This window comes from Pan paniscus, chromosome 7 (genome assembly GCF_029289425.2).
Source record: "Pan paniscus chromosome 7, NHGRI_mPanPan1-v2.0_pri, whole genome shotgun sequence".
Taxonomy (NCBI): domain Eukaryota; kingdom Metazoa; phylum Chordata; class Mammalia; order Primates; family Hominidae; genus Pan; species Pan paniscus.
The window spans coordinates 49127751-49145832 of NC_073256.2; the positions used below are offsets into that span (position 1 = coordinate 49127751).

An 18082-nucleotide genomic window follows, 5' to 3' on the forward strand; every position below is an offset into this window, starting at 1 on the left:
GCTCGTGCTCTCCCTCCTGTGTGGAGGGGGCCTGGAGAGGTTGGGTGAGCTGATAGGTTTCATGTGCAAAGATGATTATTTTCCTGTTCTCAAGTAACCCAACTTTTGCTAGGAAACTAGAATCATCTAATGTTGCATAGTGAAGTTCTGGGGAAAATGTTTTCTTCCTTAAATCTGAGGAGAGAGATGTTCTAGGAAGGTAGTCTTCAGGCTCACTCTTGATTCCAGAGCTGGGTTTCAGCACATGCAGTCCCCTCTCCCTGAAGAGTCCTGGTGGGACCACTCAGAGGTGCCAGCTGAGCCAGTGCCACCTTTCTGGGGAACCCGGACAGTCCGCAGCAGTACGTTATGCACTCCAGTTCTCATAAGCCTCGCATACTGGACACGGCCTGTCTGCAGGGAGGGAGATCTGAGAAATGTTAGTGGGAAATAGGACCGCTGGTGTCCACATGCAGGGAGTTGGGCTTCCTTCCCTGGCACTGGAATCCTTGCTGTAACCAGCCGGCTCACAGGCAGCCGTGCCTGCAGGGGGAATATTAGAAACGGATTCTTTGCTAGGTCTTTGCACCTTCGTATTTCAAAATTCTCAGACCCTAGGGTACAAGTAGCCAGATATCTTCACAAATGTGCATCCTTTTAGTTTTTGTTTTCCAGGAGGTGCTTGGAGCAAAGTTTAGTCCTTGGTGCCTGTGACAGACAGGGATTTCCTATGGCCTTGGGCTGACCAAAGCTGCTCAGCTCCTGGAGGTGGCTGTTTCTGGATCTTGCTGTGTGGGGGCCTCAGGTCCCATGCCTTTCCTCTGCAGGGCCTTTGGACAGTCCTCCGGGTCTAGGCCACAGCCCTTGGGATGCAACCACAGGGACGTGGGTGTAGAGTCCTGCTTGCTGGGCCTGCAGCCTCCTAGTGCGCCCTCAGCGAAGAGTTCACATGCTTTTCTTGGAATGTCCTTCCTCGCTGGCCCCCAGAAGCCTCCTCTTACTTGCTCTGCCAAGTCCTCAGTGCGTTTTCCTGGCTGAGAGCTTTTCATGTCGCATATCCAAGACCATTCTGCAGCAGCCTCTGGTCCTCAGCTCAGCAGCAGAGGCCTTTGATCTCTTTCGGCGTTGCCTCTCTTGGCTCTCTGTCCTCAGAACAGGCCGGTCTTCAAGACCGAGGCAGCCCCACGTGGAGGTTACTGTGCACCGTTAACGGGTGATCTTTCTCCATCCCAGGTCCCAGGTGTGTGATGGCGGCTGCAATCTGTCTTGTGGGTATTAATGCAATCTTCAGTGGTGGCTCCTGTTCTCTAGCTGTTCTACAAAACTGGAGCATGCTGGTGAGTAACAGAGTCAGGGCTGATACAAGCCCTCAGGGGCGGCATGGCGAACACGTGGGAACTGTGGGCCTCTGGGGGTGGGGTCTGGCATTCCAGGTGCTCGTGCCCCTCCACCCCAGGTGATTCTGCCCGGAGCTCTTTAACATCTGCTCCAACACGGCCTGCCAGGGAAGGTCATCCCAGGACAGCAACTGATACATTTTTAAAGCGCATCACCCCAGTATTTGGTGCTCACCATGTCCTCCTTAGGTAAGGCTGGCACCATGAGCATCTGGCTGTCCAGCGGCACCTGGAGTGAGGGATTCCGCCTAGGGAAATGTTACTGAAACGAAGTTTTTCCCTTTAAGCATCGCCTTTTTTGGGGGGAAATTATTATTTTGTTGGAAATCTGTTTCAGATGTAATGTGTATATCCCCCCATCTTATTAATCCAGTTATACTGCATATGATCAGCCATTTGATGACTTAGGGACATAGGATAATTACCCTGGAGCATGACTGAATCAGAATTCACAATGAATTTCTCCAGACTGTGGGCCTCTTAGTAGTTCATGGTTTTAGCTTAGTAGTTCATGGTTTTAGTGATCTGTCTTTTCAGTCGGTATCACCTGTCACTCCTCAGTTCGTTAGCTACTAGCAGGAAATGTAGTCTAAAAAAAAATCCTCCTGTAGCATTCCCAGAGGTGACCTTGCTGCTGGGTCTCTGGAAAGCCTGGCTTAGAGCGGCAGGAATGCCAGGGGCGAGTCTATGGTGGCTAATGTCTCAGCCTAAATAAAGCGGCAGGCTGCATCCCTCTGAGGGGCCTATGAAAAAAGAGGAGTCTGAAGGGAACAAGATTCCTGCTACAGAGAACCAAGCGGTTCTGGCCAAGGAGGTGGGGCCACATTTGAGGGGCTTAAGTCACTTCATACTCCGACGATACCTCTCAGTGCTGACCCAGGAGCAGGCATCAGGTGTGTGCCACACTGGGCGACCCACCTCCCACCACCCCAGGGAGCTTTCCCACAGGAAGCCGGACCCTGCACTTTGGGCATTTTTCCCGGGGTGCCTGTTTCTTGCACTAACCCAAGCTTTTTTCACATCACATAGGGCAGCTGGGTCTATCCCACTAGGCCCACGGCCTTCTAGCTTTTCCTTTTGTCAAAGCTCTTAATAGTCATCACTCACTCAAACTTTTTTAAAAGACATGATTTTGTTCTTCCTCCTGGGGATATTTAAAAACCAATTAAGCCACTTGCACATTTTTTTCCACTTATGCAATTTTTGAATGCTGGTTAGACATCATGATTTTTAAATGCAGCAAGTCAACCAAAGTATCAACAATGCAAGGAGCAGGAGTTTTCCTGGTAGGCCACGGAAGGGCCTAGTGGCGGGAGACAGAAAAGAGGGGACAGGTTTGGGTCACGGTCCTGGGGGCAGCTGAGGGTCAGGTTGCAAATGCCCCAGATGTGCCTGAGAGAGCGGCAGCAGCCAGCATGGAGGGGAGCAGTGGCGTTCTCAGCACCAGTGTGTTAAGATGGGGCTCACAATTTCTTGGGGCCTTCCCTGGGTTATAGCAGTGAGTTTGGAGGGGGCTTTTCTCTTCCCAAACCTGAGGTCAGACAACAGTGCTTATGTGACCTACCCTTGGAGGGCAGAGATGGGCCGTTCTCCATGGGCCCCCAGGGCTGGAATGGAGTTCCAAACTGCAGAAGACTGTGCCCCTAGAGGCTCCAGAGACCGTGAACTTTTTCAATGACACGTTTGAAAATCTCTCTATTACAAATTAATATCAGTACGTGATTTTTTGAAGATGAAGCTGACAGGTATTAAATGAAAACTGAAGCACTCTTAATTAGGAACCTTTGCCACATGATGGCCCATGTTTATTTGGAGTTGGGGGGAGAACATTCCTTATCTGACTTGGTAACCAGGAAGCCTTAGAAACTCTTGGGGAAGGAATCCTCAGGAATTAGGTCAAGGAGCTGCAGACGGATCAAGGGAGGCTTTCCTCTGGGAGAAAAAATCTCCCAAGGCATCGGACCGAGACCCTGACTGGGTGCGAAGAGACCGCAGAGTGAGGGGCAGGCAGCGGGCATCCTGACCCCAGGCCCATCTGTCCCCACGTTCTGAGTTCCACCAAAGACCCGAAATGCAGTGTTTTAGAATTGTGTAATATTCCTTAAGAGACCAAGAGACATCCTCCAGTGTCTTCAAACTGGGACTGTTCCCACTTACCTGAGATAAGGAGATTTTTTCCTGTCTTGACGTCCCATCACCTGTATGTCATAGTCGGCCCCTTCCAGGAAGGCCCCGCGAGGAGAACCTGCTCCTAATCAGAGCCTTATGCGTTCCCAACCCTGACCCCGCCATCCCTCCATGGGGCTGTGTTCCCAGATGTCTTTGGATTCTGTTTAAAATGTCCTTGTTAAGACATTCCAAGGTTTGAACTCCGCTCCTAGCAAAACCTCCTCCTTGTTTACATGGACTGAAATAGCCACATTTTGACCTTCTGTTCAGTCTGGGATCATCTGTGGTAGTGTGACTACATTCCTTTCCCATGCAAGGATCCCATTTACATGGCAGTTATGGAAGGCCCAGAAAACCAGACCAGACTTGCTCCCGCCCTCCTCCTGCCTATGTATGTTCCTTCTCCCTTCAGATTAGCCCTCCTAGGCAGCCATTCTGCCTGCTCAGGGGCTGGGGCATTGGGAAGCTGCGTGGTTCATTACCCAGGAAAGCTGGAGCCACCATATCCCCCTCATCAGGGCTGCGGCTACCCATGGAGGCTCAGGGTGCCCCTGGACTGGTGTACAGAACCCAAAGTGGGTCCCCTGGCCTGCTCCCAGGCCAGACGCCATCAACCCCGGGGGCCCATGTCTCAGTGCCACATGCCATAAATGACCCACCACTCCTGTTTTGTGTGTCCTACAGTCTAAGTGTTTGAATGGAGGGTTTGCATTTGGGTCACCTGCAAGTGACTCTGTCTGGGGTTTGAGGAGAAGGAAAAGGTCTCAGGAAAATAATGCAGGATGATCCCTGTCGAAGCTAAAGTGGCCTGGTCAGTGAGAACCCCTGTGAGGAGCTCAGAGGAGGAAGCCCTTAAGATCTCCAGAGGCATGAGTTCTGAAAGACAGTGTGGCCTGTATATGCTGAGGGGACTAGTAACAGAAGAGAGAAAGTAAGAACAGGCACGGCACGCTCTTGCTGAAAGTAGACTGCGGCCAGGCTTTTGAAGGCCTTGAAGGATGTGTTAGGGATTTGGAAGCCACTGGAAAGATGAGCAGGGGTGGAGAGTGATTTAGGAATGTTGTTGTCATGCTGCCCAAAGCAAAGTAGATGAAGATTCGAGGTAGAAGCACACATCTGCACAGGTGGCCCTAAGATGGTGATGGTGGAGTGAAAGAGCAGATGAGCGAAGAGGACAGGAAATGAGGTCGGTGTAAAGGGCAGGGACAGGCCAGGGGTGCACAGGGATGAGTCTGGATTTGGCTGCCTTGAGGGCTGTCTACAGTAAGCATACTTAAGCGGATGTGCTACAACTAATGTCATTATTTATTTGCCACAACCTAAAGAGACAGGCAAGTATTAGTCGCCTGTCACAGAGAAGGTCTGGGGTGTCCAGGGCCCACTGTGGAAAGCTCTGCCTGGCTTGCCCCTGCTCCGCCGGCCGTTACCCGCTACCCACTCATACTGTCGTCCAAAAACTGGGCAGTGAAAAGTCACAGGTCAGATACAAATTGGACAGATTTGGTGTGAACATTTACAAGCTCATCCCGTACGCTATGTTTCAGTGGTCACCTAAATATTCTCATTTCAGGACTTTTTAAAACACATTTTCCCAAACCTAACTTGGGACATTTAAATAGGTTATAATTATGTTTTTCTTTATGGCCTCTTTCGGCACACAAATAAGCATCTCCCTGTACAAAATTCTAGTGTATGCTGAGCTGATTGCCTCCTGCATACACCTTTTCTACAACTTCTCAAACGTGTGTGACATGCTGGTAAGATGGCAGGAAAAGGAGTGACTGAATAATACAATATAGCTGAGATGTGTTTCAAGAAAACCTCTGGGCCAGGGTAGGGGTCTGTGAGCGGGAGCCAAGGACTTGCCCCATGTTTCTAATCAAGGTGAGACCACTGACACGTGGTCAGCAAATATGTTCTATACACACATCCGCACACTGTCATCTAACCCATCCGTTCTCCCATCCACAGCATCTCCAGGACGAAGCCATCGCAACTAGGGAGGGGTTGACACCTGCTCTCCTAACATGTTTTCTTTCTGTTTCAGGCTTGAAAAAACCTTGCCCAGTTTTGATCCCTTCAAGACTTTGTCACAGCCTCTATCACACATCTGTTTTTCTCGAAGAAAAAAATATAATAAAAATGTTTTACTCTTTTACACTGTATAATTGTAAGAAATAGCGTGTTATTTGTGAATGCATGGTCTGAAATTTCTGTACAGTTTGGAGATATTTTCAAACGAAACGTAAGAGAAGTCAACAATAAAACCAAGAAAAGTGAGTATTTTTATACCAAACATTTTAAGTATGCTGGGATGGACGATCTTACACTGGTTTGGATCACAGTTTTTGTTCCTGACTTTTGAATGCTTGTAATTAAAAATATCTATTTTTTTCCCTCTGAAGTAAGTTGCATGTTTGAGGCATGTTTCCAAATATTATCAAAATATCCTGAATTGTATTGTGAATATATAGAAATCTGTGCCTGGCCGGAGTCCAGGGTAAATTAGTAGCGTGGTGTTAGATGTTAGAAACAGAACTGTTATTTGCAGTGTTAGGTCTAGGATCCCAGTTCTAGTAGGACAGCCCTGCAAGACAATCAACCAGAAGCCTCCAGGAGCTTCTACCTATGGCTTATTCACAACTGGGCAAGAAAACATCATTGGTAAGAACTGCTGAGTGTGCCCTTAGAAAGCCCTGGCAGCTCCAGCTGTGACTATATCAACTGTGTGCCAAGTGTGAGTTTGTGCAGTTTTATGTTTCCACTCTCCTGTATGTGTAGCCACTCGATGCCTAACCTACCTTCCACAAGCCAGCCCCGCATCCCTGCTCCCCCAGTGGAAGTGCAGAGCCCACCTCACTGGTAAGGGAAAACCTTGGCTTGGGAGGCCAGCCCTGGCCCTTGAAGGGGTTGGCTGTGCCCAACCCACCTGGCTGCAGTGGGCAGCTCACGTCTCTATCTCCAAAGTGATGTTTGCAAAACACCGGCTGAACTGAGCTGGTGTTCCCAACTCTTGGCAGCACTGGGCCAAACCGACCACATACCATGAGCTCCCAAATGGCGTGTGCTCACTGTGAGACGTCCTGCCACACCGCACAGGAGACGGAGGCAGTGGGCATTTGGAACCAATTCTATTCAGACTTCGTCAAAGCCAAAGTCAGTCTGGTGTTGTCAGTTGACACATCTCCAGAGTTCATGACAGCTCAACCTCTCCCCTTGTACAGAAGCCATTTGTAAAACCACACTGACCTAAATTCAGCTGCCAAACACAGTCTTTCCTATTGATCTGCTCGGCTTATGTTGAAAATTTCAATGTCATGATTACCTGGTTGGTTTGGGTTTTTGTTTTGTTATTTTCCATTAGAAATAAAAAGATGTCAAAAAGCTTTTAAAGGTCAACACAAAAAACCAAGGCCAGGAGTGAGGGGCTCTTTCTTACCGTAAATAAGGGGAAAGGGCAGTTAGCTCAAGGACTTGTGACGGATCCACTTTGGTGTTCAAGGACCTGCTTATGCCCTCAGTGCCAATCGGCTCTTGGTGAGATGCCTGTACTCCTAAGGAAAATAGCCACTTCTGCAGTCTATTATGCTTTTATAACTGTTTAAAGGTACTTTTCTATTGTCATTTTTAAAAAATAAAGTGCTTATTCCAGCTGTCACACCATTGCTTGACAAATTCTTTTTTAGCAAGACCAACTACATGTATCCCACACTGCAGACAAGACGCCAGCAGATTTCGTTCCCATTGTCAGGCTTCGGCAGAGCTAAGCATTGGCCATTGAGCTTAGGCACAAAGAGATTAAAGGAGGAAGCAGACACCGGGGAAAGCCAGAGAGTAAGTCTGCAAACGCACAACCACAGTGGCTGGTGACCCACAATGACACCAGAGGCAGAGGGACCTCAAGGGAGGCCCCTCATCTACCTCAGCCTACAAAGCTTGACTCAGGATTATCTGAATTATATTAAAATGTCACTTGGGTTTTCTGCTGACTTAAACATATCTTACGCCAGGCATGGTGGCTCACACCTGTAATCCCAACACTGGGAAACTGAGGCAGGAGGCTTGCTTGATCCCAGGAGTTTGAGACCAGCCTGGACAACACAGCAAGACCCTCAATTTTAACATTAGCCAGGAGTACTAGCACCTGTGGTCCTAGCTACTCAGGGGACCACAGAGGAAGGACAACTTGAGCCCAAGAGGTCGAGGCTGCAGTGAGCCATGACTGCTCCACTGCACTGAAGCCTCGGCAACAGGGCAAGACCCTGACTCCAAAACCATAAAAAATTAAAAAAAAAAAAAAAGTGGAAAACCAGGCACCAATTGCCAAGACAATCGTGTTTTATATATACTCTCACCTACTCTTTTTTCCCCCAAAAGGAGAAAGAAACCAAAAAAAAAAAAAAAAAATCCAAGCAGTGGCAACAACCACTACTGAGTCTTGCTGGGTACTGAGATGACCCACAGTGAAGCTCTCACAGCCTGCCTGCAGAAGAGCCTAGCCACCAAACGTAGGTTGTGTCCACTGCCTTCCAACTTACGTAACTGTAGAAGGCCAAAAGCTTTCCTGGGCCCAGGCTTAGAAGGTCACGCCAGCATGGCTCTCAGGCCCGCCTGATCTGCCTTTGGTCCACCTGTGAGCTCCAACTCATAGGCACCAGAGATTGGCCAAACAGCTAAGGAATGGAGGCTAGTGAGCTCTTAAGGGGTTTTGCTGCCTCGGGACTGCCCGGACTCCATCCCAGCCAGTCACTGGCTGAACACAGTCACCTATGATTTTTTACAGGGGGCCTTGGGATGGATGAGCACCCCAATCTTCCCCATGCTGATGATAGTCATTCATGATGTGCAAATGACAAGTCTGGATGGTATTTACTAATCTAGTGTGACCTCCAGATATATTTCCACTCACCAGCCAGATACCAGCTTCATTAGGGTCTGTGCGAAGTTACCCTTTTTGTCACTCTATTGAACAGGAATGAATGCAGTATGTCTTCTGGAATCAAGAACTTGGAATAGGAAAAAGGCAGGCTGTTTGCTCTTGCTCCCATGCAAAATGTCCCAGTTTGTAGGCTCCAAAAAGATGGTAACTAAGCCCATCTTTTTGTGTGATTACCAAATGAACCCTTGTTAATGTCGAACTGATACAACTATAAAAGTGGCATCTGAAATTAAATACCATGCTTTCCACGTCTATAACAAAATTACAAATTAAAGGAATATGAAAAGAACCTTGCAATTCACAAAGTGAACACTACATTGCCAATTAATCACACCTGGGCTTCAGACTCAGCTGGACCCAGGGCATGCACATGTGTCCACCCTACTTTCATGGACTAGCTTGCAATTGTTATTGCCCCATCCCTGAATTCTGCGTTCCAATACACAAGAATTCTTGGTGTCTGTCAAGATGACATAAAGAAGTAATTTTTTTTTAAGGGACGGCGTCTCCAGACTGGAGTGCAGTGGCAGATTCACAGCTCACTTGCAGCCTCGAACTCCTGGACTCAAGCCATCCTCCTGCCTCAGCCTCCTGAGTAGCTGGGACTATAGGCGCGTGCCACCATGTCCAAATTCAACTAGTTGTTTCTGAGCGCTTTGGGCAAGACATGATCTGTGCTAAGAATATGGACAGGTTCCCAAAAGCACTCTCACCCACCCAGTTGGAAGGTTCTGGCACACAGTTGCTCTCCTCTCCAGCTCTTAAACCATTCTCTCCACACCCTCATGGCATAAAACAACTTTACAGCCTGCATAGAAAACCTAAGAATATTCATTACCAATGAGGTGTTATTTAAAACACTCATCCTCAAAATATGCCTCTCCTAAAACTCTAATAACTGTGATAATGAAAAACTGTTGTCAGCAATTTGATCAAGAGCACTAAATTAGGAAATTTCAATAACTGCCACTGTAAAGCTATCTGTCCCTGCTGTAGAACATCCCAGATGGAACTAATATTAACTCTTGTGTGAACTCGCCTGGCTCCATAGCTACCCAATCCTGAGAGATGCCAGTGCGCTGTGAGAACTAGGCCCCTCTGCAGCTCTCCAACGAACCTGCCACTTCCCTCTTCCTGACCCACAGTTCAAACGCATTCCTATTTGGGGGCGAGGGAGGAGGGAGCTCTTCCTACAAACCGTAATAATTTGCTGGTAAACATAAAACAGTGAAGGCTTCCATTCTCCACCACTGTTCACATACATCTCACCTATGGACGATCTGAGGGGAAGAGAAAATTCGGGTCCTTGTGGTTCCACTTGTCCAGTTGAGAAATTCACGTGGAACTCTGCCCATGGTCGTTAATTCCAAGTTAGGAACTTGGGCCAAATGCTTAAAGTCAACCCAAACTTCTCTTCTGAGCAAAAAGGAAGGCCTAAATGCAATGAGAAATGATGCACGAGTTAAATAAAAGATTTACCTGGACAAAAGAGCACTTTTTAAAACTAGAACATAAGCCTTGGCATGGGGGCTTGGCAGGCACTTCAAAACCTCACAATCACCACCCACAGGACAAACCTGCTCTTGGCGCTTTTAGAGCTGGTCCCGCCTAAATCAGGATATGGTTCACTCAGTTATCCCCTGCTGGCACCCTTCTGTGTTTTCTTTAAAGGAAAGTCTTTGCCTTTTCTCCCTTGACATGCAAGCCCCACGAAGTTGTGGCCAGATGAAAAGTCACTGGGCTTTCACCAGGGTCTCAGAACCACATGGTTAAGTCACACAAATGTGCTGGTCCCATCCCCAACCAGTGGAGTTGGATTAGTCCCCTCCCCATCTGCTGAAGAGCAGGATCCACATTTAATTCTAATGGAAATCCAGGGAAGCAAAATGCACTGTCGTTCTTTACACTGCAGCCAGAGGGGGCCAACCATACAGGGCCAGGGCCGTCTAGCTCTTGAGTTTCCAGCGGTGCTTCCCCCAACACTCCAGACAGGACAGGGATGGGTGTTCTACGGTCCAGTTAGTCTGAAAAATGGTTTCCAAGAGGTCCTTGGACCATCCCACCACAACTCCCACAGAACACCTTCTCATCTCTCAGGACAAGCCCACAGAAACCACCCTGAGAGACCTCGAACCTGCAGGAAGCTCCAGGAGGGCTGCTCCACCTCGCTGCAGAAGGCGCGGCACCAGGCTGAGCGTGTCAACAGTCAACCAAACCTTAGAAAACCCCAAATCCTCCCCACAAATGAGTGATCTGAAAGTAAAAACCGTGGCTACAGGGAAGAGACACTGAGTCTCATCTTCTATGCCTCAGAAAATCACTATTAACTAAGAATCAGGGAACTGATAAACCAAATGCCCTCATCCCACAAAACCGTCCACACTCACAATCCCATTCTGCTGCTACAGATTTCAAACAGCTCACAGATAAAGACAGGGCTGTCCACTCGCAGTCCCTTGAACGCTGGGGCTGGAAGGAACAGGATGTCCCGCGCTGCCTTTCCACTAAGCCTCTGCTCAACAGGTGTCAAGTGCCACTCTGTCCCCTGGGTCCCACCATCATCTGGCCACACTTACAGGCTGTGACAGCAGCAGCCAAATGTTCGGTTTTTACACTCTGTCCAGGCTTGACTACATTTCCCTTAGCTATCCCCTAAAAGCCTCACATCATGGTGATGAATTATAGATCAAATGCACTCCCGACTGTCATACCCTCTTAACTCACCGAGCCATGCCATTCCCACGTGCTTCTAAATGGCCAGCAGAGCCACCAGAAACGGGCAGAGGCGAGAACATGACTTCAACTTGGTGTTTCTGGTGGATATGTTTTCAGACACCCAGAAGAACTGCGAAGAGACAGCTTCTCTGTATAGCATCCCTCGGAGATGCTGCAGACTTGGTTCCAGGCCATCGCAATAAAGCAAATATCACAGTAAAGTGGGTCACACAAATGTTTTGGTTTCCCAGTGCATATTAAAATGTTTATGCTACATGATAGTAGAAAGTGAGCAATAGCATTATGTCTTAAAGAATCCAATTATATACTTTAATTTAAAAATATATTATTGCTAAAAAAAAAAATGCCAAAAAGTGAGCACGTGCTGTTGGAAAAACGGCACCAACAGATCTGCTTGAAGCAGGGTTCCCACAAACCTTCAATATGGAAAAGAAACTCCACTGTATCTGTGAAGACACATAAAGCAAAGTACAATAAAATGAGGTGTACCTGTAATATGACCGTCCAACACAAGTAACCTTCCATCAATGTTCCCACAAACACTGTATCCCCCTCAACATATCACCAGATGATGCAACCCCAGTACCTTGAGATGGGGTATATGGAGGATTTGCTCTTACATGTAGTAGACTGAGTGGGTCGAGGCTTAACAAAAGAAACTGCAAGTGAATGAGATAAAGCTACGGAATTTTGTTGAGTACAGCAATTTAGTGAGTCACTTCATTTTGCTAGATCTTCATTTCTGAAATGAGTTTTAGACAAAATAACTGAAATCAATTATCAGGCCAGCCCACGAAGTACTGTTGAGCACAGGCATTGCTAGAAGTCACAACCAATAACACAACTGGCAGTAAGCGCCTTATCACAGAGATGGAGAACCTGATCACAGAGCCCACGACGGAGGCCCTGATGCCCATCTCCCTGCAAAGCAGATGAGATGTCCAAACTGCACTTCCAGACCTGGCCCATAAAATAAGATGGAGTGTGAAGATCACAAAAGTAGGTACCAACCTGGAGATAAGCTAACTCTAGATTTTTTTACAGGAAAGCTAGTTTCATGCCGTAAGATATTAAAGCTCTTCCTTACCAGAAAAAAACCTGATACAAAGCAAGACAGGCTGTATTTCCTGTGTTCTAAATTATCGTGGGAACCTCAGTTACATCCTCTCCTGCCATGTTTTGGGGCTTGGAGGTAAGAAAGAGGTAAAGCAAACAGATAACACTGTAAAGGGATGAGAGGTAAGTAGAAAAGAGAAAACAACTGAAAAAGCAAAAAAAGGTTCTTTGTCGTCTGCACAAAGCACTTCCTGCTCTGGGTTTCCATCATGCCTTTTCTGAGAACCAACACCTCGTTTCCTAATCCACTACTATCCCACGCTGTGACGGGAGGACCATGACCACCAGCACAAAGGACCACAGCAGAACATACAGGGTGCAGGTGAGGAAAATGCGAACTTTGCCGTAGAAAGCAGAACCACGTGAATTTCCCGTGAGTCACCCTCACTCTAAAGAACGCTCGCATATTTGGTAATGGCTCTCATGAGCTGGGCCAGTGACAGGGTGACAGAGGGCATCTCCACCAGAACCATCTCGGGTCAGGCCACATGAGGGTGGAGGCGTGGTATAGCTGACGTTCAGGTTGACGAGGAGACACTACAAAGGCTTGCCATCCTGGAATTTACCAAACCCAAGAAGCTGGACACTGATGCTTTTTTTTTTTTTTTTTTTTAAGATGGAGTCTCGTTCTGTCACCAGGCTGGAGTGCAGTGGCACGATCTCAGCAAACTGCAACCTCCGCCTCCCGGGTTCAAGTGATTCTCCTGCCTCAGCCTCCCAAGTAGCTAGGAGTACAGGCACATGCCCCAACGCCCAGCTAATTTTTATATTTTTAGTAGAGACAGGGTTTCACCATGTTGGCCGGGATGGTCTCGATCTTTTAACCTCGTGATCCACCTGCCTCAGCCTCCCAAAGTGCTGGGATTACAGGCGTGAGCCAGCTTTCCCGGCTGACACTGACGCTTCTTTTTAAAAGAAAACATTAACAATGACATCCAGCACATCTTTATTGCTCAGCTTGCTAACAAGCAGCACACCTGTGTTCCAGTGGTGAAATCCATGTGCTCAGCAACACAGTGCAGGCTGCAGGCTTCATCACATCCCCAGCACGTGACCCATGGAAATCAGAGACTGGAGCTGCTTCCTGCCATTTCCGAGAATGAAAAGAAACAGAATTCACTAACATCTTAAAAATCCTTCTACAGTGATTTTATTATAAATATGTTCTTTTGGAATAAACAAATATTGCATTCAAGACTATGGGCAAACTTGCTCTAAAGTAACAAACGAGGAAGAAAGGAACCAGGAACCATTTAGAAGTGGAGAAAAACACAGCAAAGACACCTGCATGCCACGCTCAGTGCCTTTCTCCCAGGGAGTAACAGAAGGTTAACAGGGAACATCACATTGCCCATGAGCCCATTCTACTCAAATAAGCTTTGAGTTTGGTAATTTGCACTTGTTTTGTAAACTGAACTGCTCCTCTCCTCAGCCGCAAGAAGCAGATAGGAAGACAGTCTTCAGACCCCGAGCATCAGCAAGAACACTCTTGATTGTGTATCTGTAACTCTGTTCCAGGGCAAAACTGTTCCCTATTTGCTGGAAGTAATGTCAGAGTAATCCTTCAGCACTCCAGCCAAGTGTTCGTTATGAGTCTTAAAGCGTCGCTTTTTCTGTGAAGCAGGCTTTTTCCTTCTCTGAATAGGAGCCTAAAGGAAAAGGTAAAAACAATTAGAAACAACAGCTGCTCTGAGGGGTGGTGTGGCCAGGATGTTCTGAGCATGCCCAGATGCCAGTGGCTGAGGATGCCAGGTTCGGACCCTTCTCCTGCTCTGCCACCCAGCAGCACACATGGGGCACAGCACACGCCCTGACCAGACCCCGGGCCTCTGTTCCCCTGAGATGCAGACGCCATCGGGAATGAAGGAGCAGGCACAAAAACCTGCCAAAATGGTTCTAGGCACTAAGTCAAACAAAAGGGACGATGAAGCCCTTCAGCTCTGTCTCTGTCATCAGGTTTAAAAACATATCCACCATTACTGATTTTAAAAAGATCTGAAGAAAATATGGCAAAATCCTGAGAAAGGAGGGGCACATGAAGGTCTGTAATATTCTCTATTCTTTTCTATATACTTGAAATATTAGCATCACATGATGAAAAAAATTAACAAATGAGACAATAATAGGAAATCATGAAGGGCTGCAATTACACTCATTTGTGGAAAGAGATTGACAATAAAGCTTCCCTTTAGGTGAGTCCTAAAAATTCACCAAACACACATGCCCACCCCACACCCCCAGAAAGACACAGGTGACAAGCTATGAAGCATGACGGTGGACAAGGAAAGGGGGGAGGAGCACAGCACTGCTAACAAGGGTGCTGGTGAATCATCCCCCTGGGCTTTGTTCTTAGACTACAGATTTTATTTGCTGGTGCAAGGCAATGTAAAAGTCATCATTTAATTACTAACATCCCCTGTGAGCAGGATTTAGAGACTATACGGACAAAAATGTCTGGTTCCTAGAGGACCTGAAAGTTACTATGGCAGAACCAGGCACCAGGACGGCGAGGCTCACGGAGCAGGGGAGGGCCCCGTTCAAGTCTGAAAGGTTGTGCAGATCAAGGCGCAGCCTCCCTTTAAGAATAGGGAGAAGGGCTTGTAGCAGCTTAGAGTGGGAAAGTGGGGAACACACAGGCCCTGGAAGGTTCCATATGGCTACACCTCAAGAGCAGGACTGCTTGGGAGGAGCTGGGTGTAGAAAGGCACTCACAGGCCTGGAGCAGCACCGAGAGCGGGTCTGCAGGCCTGCAATACCTCAGATGTGACCTGGGCTGCAGACACTGAGAAACAATGGCGGGGGAACGACTCCCAGCTCTTCAGAGGGCAGAAAGCGGAGCAGGCTAACAGTTCCCAGGGCAGGGGATTAAGCTGCTTTGCTAGAGATAACGCACCACTTTCTTTGGTCCAGATTCCTGCATGGAAGAAATACCCTGTCGCTTCAGATATTCTTCAATTTTCTCCTCGTCCATGGAATCTACAGTGACACTCCTCCACAGTTTCTGAAATTCTGTATCAAACAGACACTAGTTATTTTACAACCCATTTTTACAAACTATAGCATCTTGATCAAAATCCAGGCTTCAGTGTTATCTCCTCTGGATCCAAATGAGCACATCTGATATGTCATCATGAAACAAGTCAGGGCAGAACATCCACATGCGGGACACGGTGCAGGGAAAGGCCTGGAGACAGAACTGCACCCACACAGCCCCGACAGTGGGGCTGTTTCTTGAGGCCAGCAAATGAGGGCTGCCGCAATGAAGCCGCCCTGCTTTCCTGGGCCGTCAACAGCCTCCTTTAATTCCTCTATTTGGGGCTAACAGCTTATTTCCTGCTCAGCTCCCCTAAGCATGATACACTCATTCCTCTCTCATTGATAATAGAAAATAAGAAATGTGTAGGGAGACGGGAAACGAAGTTTCACATGGAAATGAGGTTATTCAACAATTTATCTGCAAAAAAGACTTTTGAAATCAAATAACCTGGGAACTGGTGACTAAGGAGGCATGAAAGGGAAAGGGGGGATGGCTGAAATAGAAACACTGTCTCACCTCCTCTCTGTAATACAAGAAGAAAGGCGACAGTCCTGCCTGCATCTTGTCTTCAGAAACCTGTAGTCCCTCTAACACATCACTATTTTTGCAACCAAGAGAGACCACAATTGGGAAGCATTCCAAATGAACATTATTTACATCTTACATTCTGCTCCTGAAGACAGGTTCTGATCACTGGTTTCACTTAATTATCAGAAGCTACTTTCAGACACAAAATCCTAAGACTTACACGCTCAGGAACGAAAAAAGGAAAAGCTGAGCCCCAAGGCTTCACAGAGCCTCATACTCACAACTGCCCCACGCACTGAGGGGATGCACCTTCCCTTCCTTTCTTCCCACCCCAGACCCTCACCCAGCGCCGCCCTCCTTTTCTTCCAGAGCCAAGAACTTCCCACGGTCCGTTTACAAATGATAAATGAAATAGGCATCTGATACTGTGCTAGGCCAGATTTCTTTCCTTTTCCCCTTTTCCTTCCTTCCCCCTTTCTCTCTCATTTCAGTACACGCTGCATAAAGCAAATGATGCCCACACAGGCAGGACTCTGGTGATACCATGGAAATCTGTTTACTGCCACCTACCCTGAAGCTTTTCATTGCAGGTGACCAATGGCAAAAGTGGCAAAATCTACTACAAAGAATTCAACCTGAGCATAAAGTTATTTAAATCCAAAATGTCTCTAACTAAGATTTTTTAATTTCCATAGATACATTAGGGGTTCTTTCTACTACACACCCACTGAACGTTCATCTGCACACATTATGGACATGACCTAACTGATAACAACTGTGTGCATGATTGTCTTGGCCTCTCTAAGCTCCTTGAGAGCAGGGAGCTCTATTTCCATCTTGTTTCCATGATAGTCGGCATATTTCCATCTCGTTTCCATGACAGTCGGCACTGTACCTAGCACATGACAGGTCCTCAGTGATTTGACTACTGAATGTATGAAACACCATCACTGTCTACTACAGCCTAGACAAGACTTCAACGATTTGACTACCGAATGTATGAAATACCATCATTGTCTACTACACCCTAGACAAGACAGACTGTTTTCTTTTTTTAAAATTTATTTATTTTTGAGACAGGGTCTAGTTCTGTTGCCCAAACTGGAAAGCAGTGGCGCAAGCTCAGCTCACTATAACCTCCACCTCCTGGGCTTAAGCAATCCTCCCACCTCAGCCTCCTGAGGAGCTGGGACCAAGGTACACACCACCATGCCCAGCTAAGTTGTTTCTGGGGGGGTTTTGTGTAGAGATGAGGTTTTACCATGTTGCCCAGGCTGGGCTCAAACTCCTGAGCTCAGGCAATCCATCTGCCTCGGCCTCCCGAAGTGCTGGGATTACAGGTGTCGAGCCACCATGTCTGGCCTATATTTTTCTTTTTACATTTTTTAGACTTTTAAAAAATAATTTTACACTAACAAAAGGGTTACAAAATGAGTACACAGAGTTCCTATATGCCCTTTATCCAGCTTCCCCTAATGTTAACACCTTACATAACTGTATAATTATTGAAACTAACATGGACATATTACTATTAATTCATCAACAGGCCTTACTGAAACTTCACAAGTTTGAAGTGAAACTTCAACTTCACCGATGCTCTTTTCTTGGCCCAGGATCCTGCCTGTCACATCTCTTTGGTCTCCTCCATTCTCTAAGTGTGGCCAGTCTTTGTTTCCCCACTGGTCAGTTGTTTTACAGAACCTTCCATTTGGGTTTGTCTAGTATTTCCTCATTACTAGATTGAGGCTATGCAATTCTGGCAAGAACAACACAGTAATGAGCTTGTGCCCTTCTTGGGGCACAGTAGCAAGCTACATTGTGTCAACATGGACCCGGTAAACGCTGACCATCAGGCAAGGTGTTATCTCTCAGGTTTCTCTGTCATGAAGCTATCAGTTTTTCCTTTGTAGTTAATAATTAATGGAGAGATATTTTCAGACTATATAAATACCGTTTCTCATATTATCACTAATTTTATAATAGCATCCATTGGTAGTGCTTACCTACAAAAATGACTACTTGTAAGTAACTACTGACAAATTATTTCCATCATTCCTTCCATATGTACTAATTAGAATTCTACTATAATAGGCTGGGCACGGTGGCTCATGCCTGTAATCCCAGAACTTTGGGAGGCCGAGGAGGGTGGATCATTCAAGGTCAGGAGTTCAAGACCAGCCT

The 18082-nt window shown here is 47.0% G+C and overlaps 2 protein-coding genes across 4 annotated transcripts in view; one reads left to right on the forward strand and one right to left on the reverse strand.

Moving 5' to 3' along the window:
- RBPMS (RNA binding protein, mRNA processing factor) overlaps positions 1 to 7205 on the forward strand; it is a 190024-nt gene extending 182819 nt beyond the window's left edge. The window contains exons 8-9 of one of the 2 annotated variants that reach the window (XR_004672855.3): positions 1213 to 1316; positions 5593 to 7205. The gene's annotated coding sequence lies outside the window, so the exon portion shown is untranslated. The remainder of the gene's footprint in view (positions 1 to 1212; positions 1317 to 5592) is intronic. The other variant, XM_034965918.3, reaches the window with a different exon arrangement.
- Positions 7206 to 13470: 6265 nt separating this feature from the next.
- Positions 13471 to 18082, reverse strand: part of GTF2E2 (general transcription factor IIE subunit 2) — a 79703-nt gene continuing 75091 nt past the window's right edge. Inside the window, exons 7-8 of one of the 2 annotated variants that reach the window (XM_003830768.5) lie at positions 15230 to 15345; positions 13471 to 13985 (exon numbers count right to left, since the gene is read on the reverse strand). In XM_003830768.5, the coding sequence (XP_003830816.1) occupies positions 13869 to 13985; positions 15230 to 15345 (233 nt within the window). In that variant the 3' untranslated portion in view covers positions 13471 to 13868. The remainder of the gene's footprint in view (positions 13986 to 15229; positions 15346 to 18082) is intronic. The other variant, XM_055116429.2, reaches the window with a different exon arrangement.